The sequence below is a fragment of the Lepidochelys kempii genome, chromosome 9 (assembly GCF_965140285.1).
Source record: "Lepidochelys kempii isolate rLepKem1 chromosome 9, rLepKem1.hap1, whole genome shotgun sequence".
Lineage (NCBI taxonomy): Eukaryota > Metazoa > Chordata > Testudines > Cheloniidae > Lepidochelys > Lepidochelys kempii.
Window position 1 is genome coordinate 51,762,755 of NC_136388.1, and position 16,122 is coordinate 51,778,876.

The 16,122-nt window shown below is 44.8% G+C and overlaps 1 protein-coding gene across 1 annotated transcript; it reads right to left on the bottom strand.

Moving 5' to 3' along the window:
* Positions 1 to 470: 470 nt before the first annotated feature.
* LOC140917010 (alpha-1,4-N-acetylglucosaminyltransferase) lies at positions 471 to 2,689 on the bottom strand. Its single transcript, XM_073358906.1, has 2 exons — positions 2,279 to 2,689; positions 471 to 1,082 (listed from the first exon to the last, which is right to left on the bottom strand). Exons 1-2 carry the CDS (start codon positions 2,687 to 2,689, stop codon positions 471 to 473), a joined length of 1,023 nt encoding a protein of 340 aa, XP_073215007.1.
* Between the last annotated feature and the right edge of the window lie 13,433 nt (positions 2,690 to 16,122).

The window sequence follows — 16,122 nt, forward strand, 5'->3', positions numbered from 1 at the left end:
TTGTGCACGTCCAGCTTTTCTAAATAGTCCGTAACCACCTCTATCTCCACAGAGGGCTGGCCATCTCTTCCCCATTTTGTGATGCCCAGCGCAGCAGTCTGGGAGCTGACCTTGTTAGTGAAGACAGAGGCAAAAAAAGCATTGAGTACATTAGCTTTTTCCACATCCTCTGTCACTAGGTTGCCTCCCTCATTCAGTAAGGGGCCCACACATTCCTTGGCTTTCTTCTTGTTGCCAACATACCTGAAGAAACCCTTCTTGTTACTCTTGACATCTCTGGCTAGCTGCATTTCATTAGGTCCTAGGGAAACTTGGGAGAAGAGGTGGTTTCTGAGAGAGTTTCCTACGAAGTGGTCTGCAGACAGAAAATGGCTGAGTCACTGACGAAGAGGAGGTACACATTGTGCAGTTTATTTTAGTCACAGGACTATCAGGGTCCTGGAAAGGACACCTCGTTTGGCTAGATCTAGTCATTCAGTCTTATTTCGTTGCATATGACCACTGCTTTCTGTGCCTTGAATAAGGGCCTTATAAGTGGTGGGGCAGTATGTTTTGTACAGATTTTCCACTAACGTGTTACTTCCTGCAACCACAGTCTTGTGTTCCTTGTTCATGAAGTTCCACAGGTGCAAAGCATAGGAGTTGTTGAAGTCAGGGCTTCTCTTCCAAACCTTGTAGTACTGCCTCCATGCTGGGTAAGGGATGGGGTAGAAACGCTGAGGATGTAAGAAGGAAATGTTCTGACAGCTCTGATCCTCCACATTATGGAAATTGGTCAGGTTGCACAAGGCTTGCAGCCTTCTCGTCATTAAGAGGGGTCCTTGGTTTCCCCAAATGCGTCCATTGTAGTTTCGAACAAAATCTTTCATGCAATCCCAAATGAACCAGTGATGGTGAGGAAAGCCAAAAATCCCACTGCTGGAGACCTGGGAAGCCTCGGCTGCCAGGAAGTTTGTCACTGGAATAGGCCTGATGGAGATGACATCTGTGTCCATGTAGGTCCCACCGTATTTCCAAATGAGTGCAAGTCTGCTGGCATCAGAGCTGACATGAACCCAGTGTTTTTCCTGGATTGCATTTACCTGCAGAGTTGGAAAGGGATCATAGAGATGCAATTGACTCCACTTCAAAACACCTGATCCCATTAGCTATATATTCTATAAAACTCTTAACAGTATCTATCCTTACTTTAATCCCTTTAAAATTAATGGCTGTTTCTCTTTTTCAGTTATGAAACTTTTCTAGAAAAAGGCAAGAGCAGATGTAGGTTTTGTTCAATGTGATTCTACAGGTGTTTCCAAGGTGCAGTAAACTCCAAGGAAATATGCAACATTTATGAAATAATGAGAATATGAATTATGAACTGTAATTTCCACAAAAACAACCTCCCCCCATCTCAATTTACACACACTGTCTGATACCAAGCCCGTGGGATTCAATTGAAAGATTCTCATTGATTTCAGTGAGCTTTGGAATAGGCCCCTCCTGGCAATCTTTAAAGAGGATAAAAAGTGAGAAATTCAGGCCTGGGGTTATGCCGGTGCATGGAGGGCTGGTGTACCAGTATAGCAGCCAGGTCCCTGTTTATTCTCCAGACTCTCCACTTCCATTTAAAAATAATGGAAATAATGACGTCCTTAGCTATAATGGTTGTCAATCGACCCATGGAAATATGAAACAAGTGCAGAATAATGCAGTGAAGTCTACCTGAGTTTTCAGACAGGACTCAAAGGACTCAGAACAAGAACTCAAAGGTGTGTGAACTCCCTGAACAACAGTTCTGAGAGGCCTGGTTGGAACTTGGAAGAGCATCACTGCCTTTTTTCCCCCCCAAAATTTCTCTGAATGACCCTCTCACTTCTAGAGCTTGTCCCCAGACATTTTCATTGCTGTGTCTGACACCTTTAACAAGCACTGAAATCATTTTCACAAACCTTAAAAGCTCACTTTAAATTCACGCTGACTGAAATTTTTCAAATACAACCTTTATCAATACATTGCCTTTTTTGAAAAAAAAATGGTGATTAACCATATTTTATCAAAATGGTTAATCAAAATCATTATTGAAATGTTCCATTTACCACACCTCCTGTCATCAGGAAATGGTAAATGTCCATAACAATTTCAATAAATATTTTGACTAACGCATGGCAAACTGTCATGAACAAGGGGTTGATATTGGGTGCAACAAAATGACAACAGCTTCAAAAAAGTGCAAAAATGTTTTCATTTTCCACCACCTCTATGTTAAATCTTGTTCAAAAGCATTTCCTCTCACCTTGTGATACCATGGCAGCAGAGGTGTCTCCTGGAACAAAGTTTCCATCTGGAAAGGAAAAATGAAGACATTCTTCATAGCAGATAAAAGTGAGAAGGCTGTGTAAGTGGAATTTGAATCCAGCCATGTGCTATTGTTCAGCCCTTTCATGAAGAAAACAACAGGTCTGTCACGGTAGATCCTGGCAGCAGACTCCACAGAACATGAAACCAGTGGAGGAGGCTCAAGGCGATCTGTGGTCTCCACAAAGATGATGCTTCTGCTCTGGCTCACAACATCCTCTTGCATCAGGAATTGCTCAGCAATAGGCATGCATGAGAAGATGCAGCCAGACCTCAGGGAGAGTTTATAGAACAGGGCAAAGACAAAGAAAAAAAGGAACCAGAGTACTATTTGGATCTCCTTCAACATTCTTGCTTTTCCTTGGACATCTGAATCTTAATAAAAAAGAAAGAAAGTCAATGTCTGTGGTTCATTGTTTATCACTGGGAGAAAAAACGTGACAGGATAGGATTTCAAAAATTACTACTACCTTGGATTATTTCTTATGAGATTGAGAGCATATTACAAAACTGGGGACTCAAGAGTTAAACTAAATCACATACCTGAGTTGGCATAAGCCTTGGACTCACGCTGCAGTTCATGAAAATGACTTGTTAACCGTCTATGGCAGTGGTTCCCAAACTTGTTCCGCTGCTTGTGCGGGGAAAGCCCCTGGAGGGCTGGGCCAGTTTGTTTACCTGCTGGGTCCACAAGTTCGGCGTATCGCAGCTCCCAGTGGCCGCGGTTCACTGCTCCAGGCCATTGGGAGCTGCTGGAAGCAGTGGCGAGTACATCCCTCTGTCCGCGCTGCTTCCAGCAGCTCCCATTGGCCTGGAGCAGCGAACCGCGGCCACTGGGAGCCGCGATCAGCTGAACCTGCAGAAGCAGCAGGTAAACAAACCGACCTGGCCCACCAGGGGCTTTCTCCGCACAAGCGGTGGAACAAGTTTGGGAACCACTGGTCTATGGGTTGGAGCCCTGAAATTTGCAGTCCTCAAACCAAAGATGTTCTCTACTGATCTTAATGGAATTCAGTGCACGAAAAGGGCGCTAGGTCATAACAGGAAGGAGAAACTGCCTGGACTCTAGTTGAGTGGCATGCTGCACACAAGCAAGCAAGGGACCCTCCTGAGCTAAGGTGGTGGGTGTTTGAAGAAGACCCAGTTAAAGGCACCGATGAACAACCTTCTCTCTTGTCTTAGGAGTTCCATATAAAGGAGCAGAAGAATCAGTCACTCACACCTTTCAGATTATATGAAATCCCAAAAGAAGTGGGTAGTGTATTTTTGTATGTATATTCTCACTGCAGGGCATTGGTAATATTAGAAGAAGCCCAGTCTACTTGGCTGTGCAGTCCCTGTGGAAGCCAAGTTATTATCCATTAGTCTTCTGTTTTCTTTTGGCTGCATGAAGTGAAAAATAAATGCATAGGCCAAATTAGGCATTCCTGCACAACCCAGTAGATCAGAAGTTGCTGCATAAGAGGCAGAATTTGGCCCTATATCTGGACTGGACTGTTTCAGGTGCATTCACTCTGGGTGTGCCGCTTGATTGCATGTTACCAGTGCATATCCATTATAGTCAGATCTGCCAATATTCATTAGCCAGCCTGAGGTTTTGAACAGCAGCCTCAGTACCTAAGGGGGCCACTTGTTTTATGTTTAGGATAAGGCTGCAAGAAAGAGATACATACCTGGGCTCCCATTCCAGTATATGGCATGGGGGTGATTGTTTGACAGTTGTGGATTTGAGGTGTCTGAAGGGGAAATCTGTAGTAACCATCTATAATACTCACCAAGCCTGCGAGTAAACTGAATAAATTGTACTTCTAGTAAAATTAGGAGATACACCCACATTTCTTTGTCTGGTAATTTGTTTTATTAACTAATTAACCAGATCAGAATATAGACAAAGTACCATGTACTGCACACCAATCATCAGACACAGATGAACATGATATGTTGGGGAAGAGTCAACATGGCTTTGTAAAGGGAAATCATGCCTCACTGATCTATTAGAATTCTTTGAGGGGGTCAACAAGCATGTGGACAAGGGTGATCCAGTTGATATTGCATACCTGGGCTTTCAGAAAGTCTGTGACAAGGTCCCTCACCAAAAGTTCTTAAATAAAGTGAGCAATTGTGGGATAAGAGGGAAGGTCTTCTCATGGATCAGTACTTTGTTAAAAGATAGGAAACAAAGGGTAGGAATAAGTGACCAGTTTTCACAGTGGAGGGAAGTAAATATCAGGGACCCCCTGAAGGATCAGTACTGAGACTGGTGCTATTCAACATATTCATAAGTGATCTGGAAAAGGGGGTAAACAATGAGGTGGCAAAGTTTGCAAATGATACAAAATCAAGATAGTTAGTCCAAAGCTGACTGTGAAATGTTAACAGGGATCTCACAAAATTGGGTGACTGGGCAAGAAAACGGCAGATGAAATTCAGTGTTGATAAATGTGTTGCCAGCACCCAGTGCCAAGAGGCACAGCAGCAGGGGTTCGTTACCCAGTGTGCTTCACTCAATAATCACAATGGGGTGGAGAAGCAGAAAAGTTTATTTGCAGCTGCAAACAAGGTACAGGGAGAATAGAATCTCAAATCCTGCACTACCTCATATGGTTTAGTCCAATTATTCTGTCTGACAGCTGCATGACTGAGTCCACACAGTAGCAACTCCTTATAGGAGGTGAGGTGGGTCATAGCCTGATTGTCATTTGGGTCCCACCTAGGATCCTTTATAGGAACCTGATCATCTGGGGTTGGGATATTGTTATGGTCCTGGTCATATCGCCTCTTTGCTTCCTCCCTTGCTTTAGCTATGGCCTGTTCTCGTTCAACCTCAGTCAATAATGTTCGCAGAAGGACATTACAATCATCCCAGTCTGGCTTGTAGCTGCTAAGACATCCCTCAAAAACTGATACAAACTTGCTTGGGTTGATAGAAAATTCTCCAGCCTGTGCTTTGAAAGCAGCCAGGTCCATAGGATTAAAAGGTGCATGAGTATTGACCTGCATGGTAAGGGCTGGTCTACCTTCTGCTGCATTTCGAGCAATTTTAGTCTTGGTAAGTAACAGGTATAGTCCAGCAAATGGAGCTCGAACCTCACTATGAGCTTCACTAGGAATCTTACTCTGAGCCTCGCTCTGTGTGGCTGTAGGGGTCGAAGGGGACACCGGATCTGCCATTACATTTGGGGTGGGGGTCCGGGGACTGACATTAATTGCTACCGGGCCAATCGGGGTTAAATTACAGCGTTGTAAAATATCAGTACAAGACCACAAGGTCATAAACAAGTAAGCATATGAATGCTCATTCCACTTCCCCGTTCGCTGACAGAACAGGAGTAACTGGAAGATTGTATTATGATTTAGTGATCCTCTGGGAGGCCACTGTTCCTGGTCCTCTAATTGGTACTGAGGCCAGTCAACTGTACAAAATCGCTTCAATTTACTCTTAGTCATTGGATCTGATCCAAATACCTTCCAGTTTACTAAATACACTCTTAGGGGCGTGCACTGTGCCCTACCTCCCATGCTCTGTTCCTGTCCCATACCTACAGGGTAACTCTGGGCGTCCCCAGGTTCCAACAGAGCATACAATCCGGATTTCAAAAGGTTCCTACCTTATCCAAGGGAGCAGTTCCCCACTGTCGCCCGCAGCTGCTTCTCCACTATGTGAGTGCGTTGCACCATCGTGCCCTCCGGGGTCGATCAAACTGCATCTCCTCCAAGGCCCCCGATGAACTCACTGGTGCGTGCTGTGCGTTGGTTGTCGCTGCAATCCTCGACCTCCAGAAGAGATCCAGGCAAGGCTAAATAGCAGCCTCGTCGCCCCACGTTGGACGCCAAAAGCTGTTGCCGGCTCCCAGTCCCAAGAGGCAAAACAACAGCAGGGGTTCGTTACCCGGTGTTCTTCACTCAATCACAACGGGGTGGAGAAGCAGAAAAGTTTATTTGCAGCTGCAAACAAGGTACAGGGACAATAGAATCTCAAATCCTGCACACCAGAGCAGGTCATTACACACACTTTTATATTCCTTAATGCTACTGCACTACACATCAGCCCATTAAAACTTAACACTCTGCCTTCCTTATATGGGTTACAACAATGTTTATTTCCTGCAACCTCTAACAAGCATTCCTAGCAACTTAAACAATCAGCACATTCTGTCTGGCCTTGTAACTATCTCCTATTATCTTTAGCTTGGCATCAGCAAACCTTACACTATAAGGCATTATCTGCGGCTGCAACATTGTTTTAAGAGCTTACTCAAACCAGCCAGGCCTGAATTCTATTAAGGGGGGGTTAAGAAGAAGCCCTTAGGCCTTCAGCAGGGAGACCTCCTCGACCCTTATGGCCTTCCATCCCCTCGACTTAACTAGTGGCCATGCCCTGGGGTCTCCAACAAATGCAAAGTAATGAACATTGGCAAACATAATCCCAATTATACATACAATATGTTGAGGTCTAAGTTAGCTGTTACCACTCAAAAAAGATCTTGGAATCATTGTCAATAGTTCTCTGAAAACATCTGCTCAATGTGAAGCAGCAGTCAAAAAAGTGACCAGAATGCTAGGAAGCATTAGGAAAAGGATAGATAGACATCAAATATCATAATGCCACTATATAAATCCATGATACGCCCACATCTTGAATACTGCAGGCAGTTCTGTTTGCCCCATCTCAAAAAGAGATATTTTAGAATTGGAAAAACTACAGAGAAGGGCAACAAAAATGATTAGGGGTATGGAACAGCTGCAATATGAGGAGAAATTACAAAGACCGGGACTGCTCAGCTTAGAAATGAGACAACAAATGGGAGATAAAATAAAGTAGTATATAATCATGAACGTGTGGAGAAAGTGAATAGAGAAATGTTATTTAATCTTCCACATAATATAAGAATCAGGGATCACCTAATGAAATTAATACAGTAGACAACAGATTTAAAACAAACAAAAGGGAGTACTTTTTCTCACAACACCCTGTCAACCTGTGGAACTCGTTGCCAGAGGATGTTGCATAGGCCAAAAATATAACTGGTTTCAAAAAAGAATTAGATAAGTTCGGGGAGGATAAGGTCCATCACTGGGTATTAGCCAAGATGATTAAGAATGCAACCCCATGCTCAGAGATTTAGGGACACGCAGACTGCCAAAAGCTGGGATGGGATGACAGCTGGGATGGGATCACTCAAAATTACCTTGTTCTGTTCATTCCTTCTGAAGCATCTGGCACTGACCAAGGTGGGTGTCACAGGGTGCTCCACTCACCTCTTGTCTGGCACACCTCCTGCTGACCACTCTGGGGATTAGTGCTTGAGCTCAACACCTCCTTCCACAGTTTTCACGCTGTCACACCATCTTTCTCTCTCTGGTCTGCACCCCCTCTCTCACTCCAGGAACCACAGCGTCCTCTTTGTGACTTAGCCCTCCAGCCAGGTCACTCAGGATTCCCTCACTTCCAGGGTACACTCCTTCAAATCTCTGTCACTTCCAGTGACTCAGGCAGTCTTCCTATTCACTGCCCTGCTGGTGCCACTTCCCCAGTCACAGGTGGGGGAACCCGGGTGGGTTCTAGTCCAGGGACCCTCAACCCAGCAGCTCTGAGCTTTCCTATCACAGCCTTCACTGCTCCTTCCCTTGACTGCTTTCTACAACTCCTAGTTCCCCTCCTTTCTCTGGGTAGATCAGCTCTAGACACTCCTCCCTCTTCCCAGGGCGTGACTGCCCTTTCCTAGCAGCAGCCTCTCTGTTACCAGCTTCTTGGCTTTATAGGCCCCGCCTGTTCCTGCCCAGGTGAACCTGCTTGCAATCAGTTCCCCGCTCCATGGCTCTTCCTCCAGGTGCGGGCTGTGGAGTTAATAGGCCTACCCACCTCCAGTCTGTGTGGGGTGGAAACCCCATCACATACTCTCCCACTCAGGATTGCTACCCATGCTAGGGAAGGGGGCAGGCATCATCTCCCCAGCTTCCTACAAAGCTAAGCACACAGACCATCCCTCTCCTGCTTTATATCATCCTTCATGAGAAGACCACCCGCATGTCATCTCTTAATTTCTTCCACTAGGTTTCTGGGTCATGCACAGCCACCTGAAAGACCTGCTCTGTAGCTACCAACCTCCCCTGCAGCTGCTTCATCTTCTCCAGTGAGTCCCCCAGAACCCTCTCTCCCAGAGTCTGAGTCCCCACAGTCTTGTGGGTCATCTTGGTACTAATTCCTACATGCTTCAGCTTTCTCCCTGGGGATTTTCCTCCTCCCCCACAGTCTCAGCTGCCTCTCCACTTTTCCCACAACATCTATAGGTTCATTATGGGCCTCTGTTGCTCCTTTCTTTTATTGACTGTCTTTTTTTTCTCTGGTTTCAGAGTAGCAGCCATGTTAGTCTTTATCTACAAAAAGAATAGGAGGACTTGTGGCACCTTAGAGACTAACAAATTTATTTGAGCATAAGCTTTTGTGGGAAAACTTATGCTCAAATAAATTTGTTAGTCGCTAAGGTGCCACAAGTACTCCTTTCTTTTCTCTGTAGGTGCAATGTCTCATTATATGGCCCTTCTCCCCACACCAAAAACAGGTTCTCCTCTGACCCAGTCACTTCTTGAGTGGGGCTTCCTGGGCCCTTGCCTCCTGATATGACTCTTTCCTTTCATCTACTTCGGGACACTCCCTCTTCAGCTGCCTCTTGCTCCCACAACCTTAACACCTTCAGGGTTGGGCCTCTGATCTCCTAGTGCCAGACCGTTTCTGGCCCTTCCACCTTCTCCTATTTCCCGCCTGTAGGATCCTGCATGCTGTCACACCATCTCTCTCTCTGTCTCTCTCTCTCTGGTCTGCAGCCCCTCTCTCACTCCAGGAACTGCAGTGTCATCTTCATGACTCAGCCCTCTGGCTAACTCCCTCAGCATTCCCCCTTCCAGGGTACAGTCTTTCAAAACCTCTGTCACTCCCACAGTGACTCTATCCTCCAAAGTATTGGCAACCTCCCCAGGTTTGTGTCATCTGCAGACTTGATCAGTGTGCTCCCTATGCCTACATCCAGGTCATTCATAAAGATGTTAAACAACACTGGACCCAGAACAGATCCCTGTGGGACCTCACTTGAGACCTCCCTCCAAATTTATATTCCATTAATAGTTTTATTTGTGGTTGTTTAACCATTTATGTATCCACTTAAGGGTAGTTCTGTTGAGCCCCCATTTCTCCAGCTCACTTATCAGCATGTCATGAGGGACTGTGTCAGAAGTCTTGCTGAACTCCAGGTATATTATGTCCACTGCATTCCCCCTATCCACCAGATCAGTTACCCTGTCAAAGAAGGAAATCAAACTGATCCTCTCTGGATTATCAGACACTTCTAATATCACCCAGGAGTTCCTGCAGGGTTGCAGGGAATACACTGTGTGGAGCAAATTCATAAATTAGAAGTGCATGTTCTTGTGCTCTGCTTAGCAGAGGAAATTTACAAAAAAAGCCAAAAATAACACATAGACTCATAGCCTTTAAGGTCAGAAGGGACCATTGTGATCATCTAGTCAGACCTCCTGCACAGTGCAGGCCATAAAATCTCACCCACCCACTCCTGTAATAGCCCCCTAACCTCTGACTGAGTTTCTGAAGTCCTCAAATCATGGTTAAAGGCTTCAAGTTACAGAGAATTCACCATTTACACTAGTTTAAACCTTAAAGTGACTCGTGCCCCATGCTGCAGAGGAAGGTGGAACCCCTTCCTCTGGGTTTCTACCAATCTGTAAATTCCTTTCCAACCTAAAATATGGTGATCAATTAGACCCAGAACATGTGGGCAAGACCCAGCAGGCAGACACCTGTGAATGAATTCTCTGTAGGAACGCAGAGCCCTCCTCATATAGTGTCCTGTCTCCAGTTGTTGGGGATTTTTGCTACTAGCAGTTACCAATGGGCCACATGCCATCATAGGCAGTCCTGTCATACCATCCCCTCCATAAACTTATCAAGGTCAGTCTTGAAGCCATCTAGGATCTTTGCCCCCACTGCTTCCCTGAGAAGGCTGTTCCAGAACTTCACCCCTCTAATTGTTAGATACCTTTGCCTAATTTTGAGGCTAAACTCGTTATGGCCAGTTTATAGCCATTTGTTTTTGTGTCCACATTGGTGTTTAACTTAAATAACTCCTTTCCCTCCCTGCTATTTATCCCTCTGATGGATTTATAGAGAGAAATCATATCACCCCTCTGCCTTCATTTGGTTAGGCTAAACAAGATAGGTTTTCCATTCCTCTGATCATCTTAGTAGCCCTTCTCTGCACCAGTTCCAATTTGAATTCATCTTTTTTAAACATTGGAGACCAGAATTGAACACAATATTCCAGATGAGATCTCCTTGTATAATGGTACTAACACTTCCCTGTCTCTGTTGCAAATACCTTGCCTTGTGCATCCTAGGATTGCATCGGGAATGGTGAAAAATGTGGCACCTGCCATATCTTCTAGGTGTTCATGTTTGGTTGGCATATGATGACATTCTTTTATAATGCTGGCATCTGGTTCCTTGGGATCCTAGCACAAGCACAGAGATCTCACTGTTTTTCTCCTGTGGAGGGTGGGATTTTTCAGAAGCTCCCAGCCTTTATCTAACCTTTCTCTCAATGAAGTTAATGGAAGTTTTGCCCCGACTCCAGAGTATAGCCAATGCGGAGTTCGTTTGAACATTGCACCCTGAGTGCGTTACTGTGTATACTTCAAAATGATGCCCGTGCCCAGGTTCTCATTTGGGAGGTTCCTTAGCTCTGTCATTGTCATCGATAGATATTCTGTTCTCTTTGTAGTTTGCTCTGAGAGACATGCTTACTTTCCTGAAGGCATTTATTGCGCTTCTTTCTTTACAGTTATTTTATCTATCATTGACATCTTTCCTCCTGGAAACACCGCCATGGGTTCTTCTTCGAGAGATGTCCCTGTGGGTGCTCCACTCCAGGTGTTGGTGTGCCCCTGCACCTTCACTTGGAGATTTTTACAGCAGTACTTACACGGACCACGCACAAGCGGTGCCTGCCTCATGCCCCAAATGTGCCTCAATAATGCGCACGTGGACCTGGCTTCTCAGTTCCTTCTCTACTGTCCCTGGTCTGAGACAGAGCTCAGCAATCTTGTTCAATTATTTCTTGCTTTAGATAGTTAGTTGTTTATACAGTTTATCTAATTTTTTTAGTCAGATAAGCTTCCTTTCCCCTTTCTTCTCTTAATTTTTTTTCCTTCCCAGTTTTTTTCCTGTCAGCTAGACAGTTTATACTATGCCTGGCTCACAAGGTTTTAAGAGATACACTACACACTATATAGTCCAGCTCCTTCTACCGTGGCACCACAATTTATTAATTCCAGCGATTTGCTAGTCTTGCCAACTCCAGATTCCCTATTACTTGGTACCGATCTCTCACCAGAACCATTGTCACAACACCAACAGCTATTCCCTATTCCCTCTCACTTTTCTAGTGATGAGGACGATGAAGTGGAGGGAGTTTTTTCACCATAGCAGTCCTCCATCCTTCACACTCCTGCTAGCATGGGACCAAGGAGACCACAGTCCTCATATTCTAGGGACTTACCACCCTTGTATGGACATCCGTGGATGGGACCACCCATGCCCTTCCCTGGACAATGGCATTATTGGAACCTGTGGGGGTCCTGTAGCAGGCACCACAGTAGCTGGTACAACCCACACAGAAGCAACACTAGATCTTCTCCTGTATAGATACCCAGATTCCTAGGGATCCATGCATCAATGCGACGGATGGACAGGAGCAACCTGCAATGGTGTACACAGACAAGGAGGCACCTGAACCCTCTCCAAATAATAATAATTCATCCATCTCACAAGAAGAGGCTATGCCCCCACCCCCAATAACAGCGGATTATTTTACTCATTTTCAGGACCTCTTCAAAAGAGTGGCTAATGAGCTCAAGATGACTGTAGAGGAGGTGTCGGAGACTAAGCATGAGCTGACTGACATATTACAACCTTCGACCTCCTCCAAGATCACCCTAGCCATTATGGACCCTGCCAAGAATATTTAGCAAACCGCAGCCACCATACTCTCTACCTGCAAAAGGGCAGATCGGAAATACTATGTCCCCTCCAGGGGCTCAGAATTCCTTTTCATGCATGCAGCACCAAATTCACTAGTAGTAGAAGCAGACAACCAAAGAACAAACAGCAGCATTTCCAGTCCACTCCTTCTGACAAGGACAGCAAAAGAATGGACCTATTTGGGTGCAAAGTTTATGCATCATCCACTCTACAACTGAGAGTCGCAAACTACAGGCTTGGAAGAGATGGGGAGGGGGGGGTGACCGCTGGCAAACTGATTAACATGCATGTAGTTTCTTTTATTTTTTCTCTGTAATACTTGAACTGTAGGAATCAATGTGCTTGCTTAGAAAGAGCTGGGTGGTAGTTCAATGGTGGCAGTGTCCAGAGTCGTAATGAGGCATTTTAGTGCCCTGGGCGAGCAAGCATATCTGCACCCCCTGCTGTTTTTTCCATCATTTTTCCTCTCCATTTTTCTGCCCCTGTGTTTTTTTTGCCCTGGGCGGCTGCCCACCTGCCCCTCTCCCCGCACCCTGGTTATGGCCCTGGCAATGGCACTGTTTGCCACCTCTGAGAAGAAAAGCAAACCCGGCCTGCTGAGGCAGTCTGACTTTCCTGGGGAATTCACAGTGTAGGCAGAGAGCTGTGCAGCCTGGAAATACCCCAGTCAGGAGGGAGGGAGACATGTGTTTCTTCCCAAGAGAGGTGAGGGCTGGGGAGCCAGGAGCCTGAGGGTGGGTGCCCTGGCTGGACCCCAGAGGGGGAACACGGGTGCAATTGCCATGAACTGTAACAGTTGCAATGGCAATAAGCCACCCTGCTTTGCTTTTTGCAAGCTGGGTAGTTGTTGTCTCTTCTTTCCAGAGCAGATTTTTTGTTTTCTCCACTCACTCCCAGCTCCCTTTTTACCACACCGGGAGAATTAAGATTTAAAATTCTGCTTGTGGCCTTTATAAAAGAGATCGCTGCCCTGATGCAGGGAGTTCAGATTCAGACATAGCTTCACACGCTGATCGATCTTTACACGCTCAGCTGCTGCTGCCCTCTGAGAATGCAGTGGAGAAGCACTGTGGCATCATCTCTCACCATGATGCTGTCCCTGCCCCCTCTCTCATGATGGGTCCAGGGTCTGGGGCCAGTCCGGAGGTTCCGCCACCTTACCCCGAAGTTAGGAGTTCAGCTCTAGTGGTGCTGGCTAGGTTACTTCCTGGAGGTTACTCAGCTCTGGCCTTGCACGCTGTGCCTTTTGCAAAGAGGTGCCTGTAGCTGGGGTCCAGTGGCATATCGGTCCTTCCAGCAGGGATTCAGTACTTGGACACAAGTCAGATAAAGGGGAAGGGGGGAAAAACTTCTGCCATGTGGCAAGATATTTTTTCCCCCCAGGTTTCTGGGTGGGGCTCAGGCTGGTGCTGTTTGTGAATTGTAAGAGGAACCCCTAGGTCAGTGATACTCAGACTGCGGCTCATGAGCCCCAAGTGGCTCTTTAATGTGTCTCCTGTGGCTGTTTGCAGCACATAGTATTAAAGCCCCATGTGATTTAATTTAAGTTATTAACGAGTCAGGATGCTTTTACTATGTTATTAACCAATTAAGTTATCGTCTTGTGCTAAGTTATTAACTTGTTTGTTGTGAGAATAAACTAAATATTTCCCCTCTCATACTAACTAAATATGAATAGTACTATAGTAAATGAAACCATGAACTCAAACTACAGTGGCTGTTCTGGTAATATTGATCATTAATTTGGCTCCTGAACCACTGAGGTCTGCGTATCACTTCCCTAGGTACTTGTGCCTGGCCCTTTTTGCTGCCAACCTCACCTGGCAAAGGCTTACATACAGATATGGAGGTGTAATGCAGTAAAATGTGACTGAAAGTAAGACCAAAACTGTGTAGCTGTGTACAGCTACAAAAATATACGGGGATAATATATGCCCAATAGCAGGGAAGGATGGCAATTCCCTCCCTCTCCCCCAGTGCCAGGGCTGGAGCCCACCTCTTAGTTGCCAGGAAGACGTTGGAGGCATAATTCTTCCCCTCACAATTACGTGCGTATGTTTCCCCTCACAATTACGTGCATATGTGTGGCTTCCCCTCAAGATTAAAAAATCATGAGATCATCAGTGATGGTTCTTCCAAATCTGCCTCCTGATTCATGAACTCAGAGGGATGGGAAGAGGCTTTGCACCTGTCTCTTGTTCATCTGTGTACCGGCAGTGTCATTACAGGATAAGTATAAAATTAAAGAATTAGAGTTAGCTGAAGCTTGGCTAAGGAGGTATGTCTGTGTCTGTTTGTGTTGTAAAGAAGGCCCCAATCATTGAGTAACAAAGGCCGTGAGAATAATAAGTAGTATTACTCGCAGTGTGGGAAAGATGTCTGGTTCCAAAAGTAACTAATAAAATAAAGAGCTGCAGTAACAAGACAAAGAAAAATGGTTTTAAAAGAAAAAAGCCCAAACCTTCCCACTGTTCTGCTGGCAAGCAAGGAGTGGGGGAGAAAATAAGAAAGGAAAGGTTTTGGAAGAAAGGAGTTTGTAAATCTCATTTGGATTAAGACTGGAAATAAGGATGAATTGTCTCAAATTATTTCTTGGGCAACATGGAGACAAATATTAATGCTGCCTTCTTCAACAATTTTAAGGTAAAGAAAGCACAGCTGGGTTACCAAGCTTATACTTTGTGGCTAAGTCTTTCCAGGCAAAGTGCACCACCTGGAATAATGAATGCAGAAAAAGCACAAAAGTAAGCTCAGTACCATCGAGAGAAATTGGCTGATGAATGTGTCACTTTGAGAGATAAGTAAATGACTTAAGCAAGAGAAAGAGGAGTTAAAAGTAGCTTTTGCACAACAGAGTGTGTGGAGTATTCAACGGTTGGGGGGTTGTGGAAATGTTAAAGAGTGAAAGTGTTATAAGAAGAGAATGTTTGGTTTGGTGATAAAACCCAGTTGTGGCGATACAACTTGATAGAGTCACACTAGGTGGAACCCTGGTAGTCAAACAAATTACACGTGGGGGTCAAGTAGTGGCTACTATCACCAATATGTTTTTGTCCCCTTTACAGCCATTCTGAGGGAAAATGGGCCCTTTCCCCAAAGGAATGATTTGTAAATAATCAATTGCAGCAGGCAGAGATTTGAATAATTTGACTATGAACAATTTAGTCAAAATCACTAGCAGGAAATAAGGAGTTTCCATTGGAATTTGACTGCCTCCAAATGTACAAGATGGGAATGGAATCTGGTTATTAAGCAGTGCAAGGGATTTTAAGCAATTTTTTTTTGAAAAATGTAAATATATTTTGTAACTGTGTAAGGTTTTAAGGACCTAAACCAACACTCCTGGTTTGTAAAACCCTATTTTGTATGTTTAAAATGAATTGGCTTTTTTAAAAAAATTGTTTTTTTAGCTGAAGTCAGTAATTGGCAAGGACATCACTTGTTTGTTAAGGGGTATAAAAAGTGAACTCTTTTAAAGGGGTCTTTGCTAATACCTTTTTGACCACGTTGGAGCCAACCAGTATGGGTATAGGCACCCTGGGGTTAGCCCATTTATAGGTATCTTGATCAAATGCTTATAAATGTTTTATTACTGGTTAGATATGTAAATTGCTTATTAGTTAGGCTTTTTAGGTATGTTTAGAGCAGCTGCATAAAAAATCATTTGGCCTTTGTATTTCATAAAGGAATTTATGGTGAAATTGGCATTTGGTGATTCCCCATATTAATAT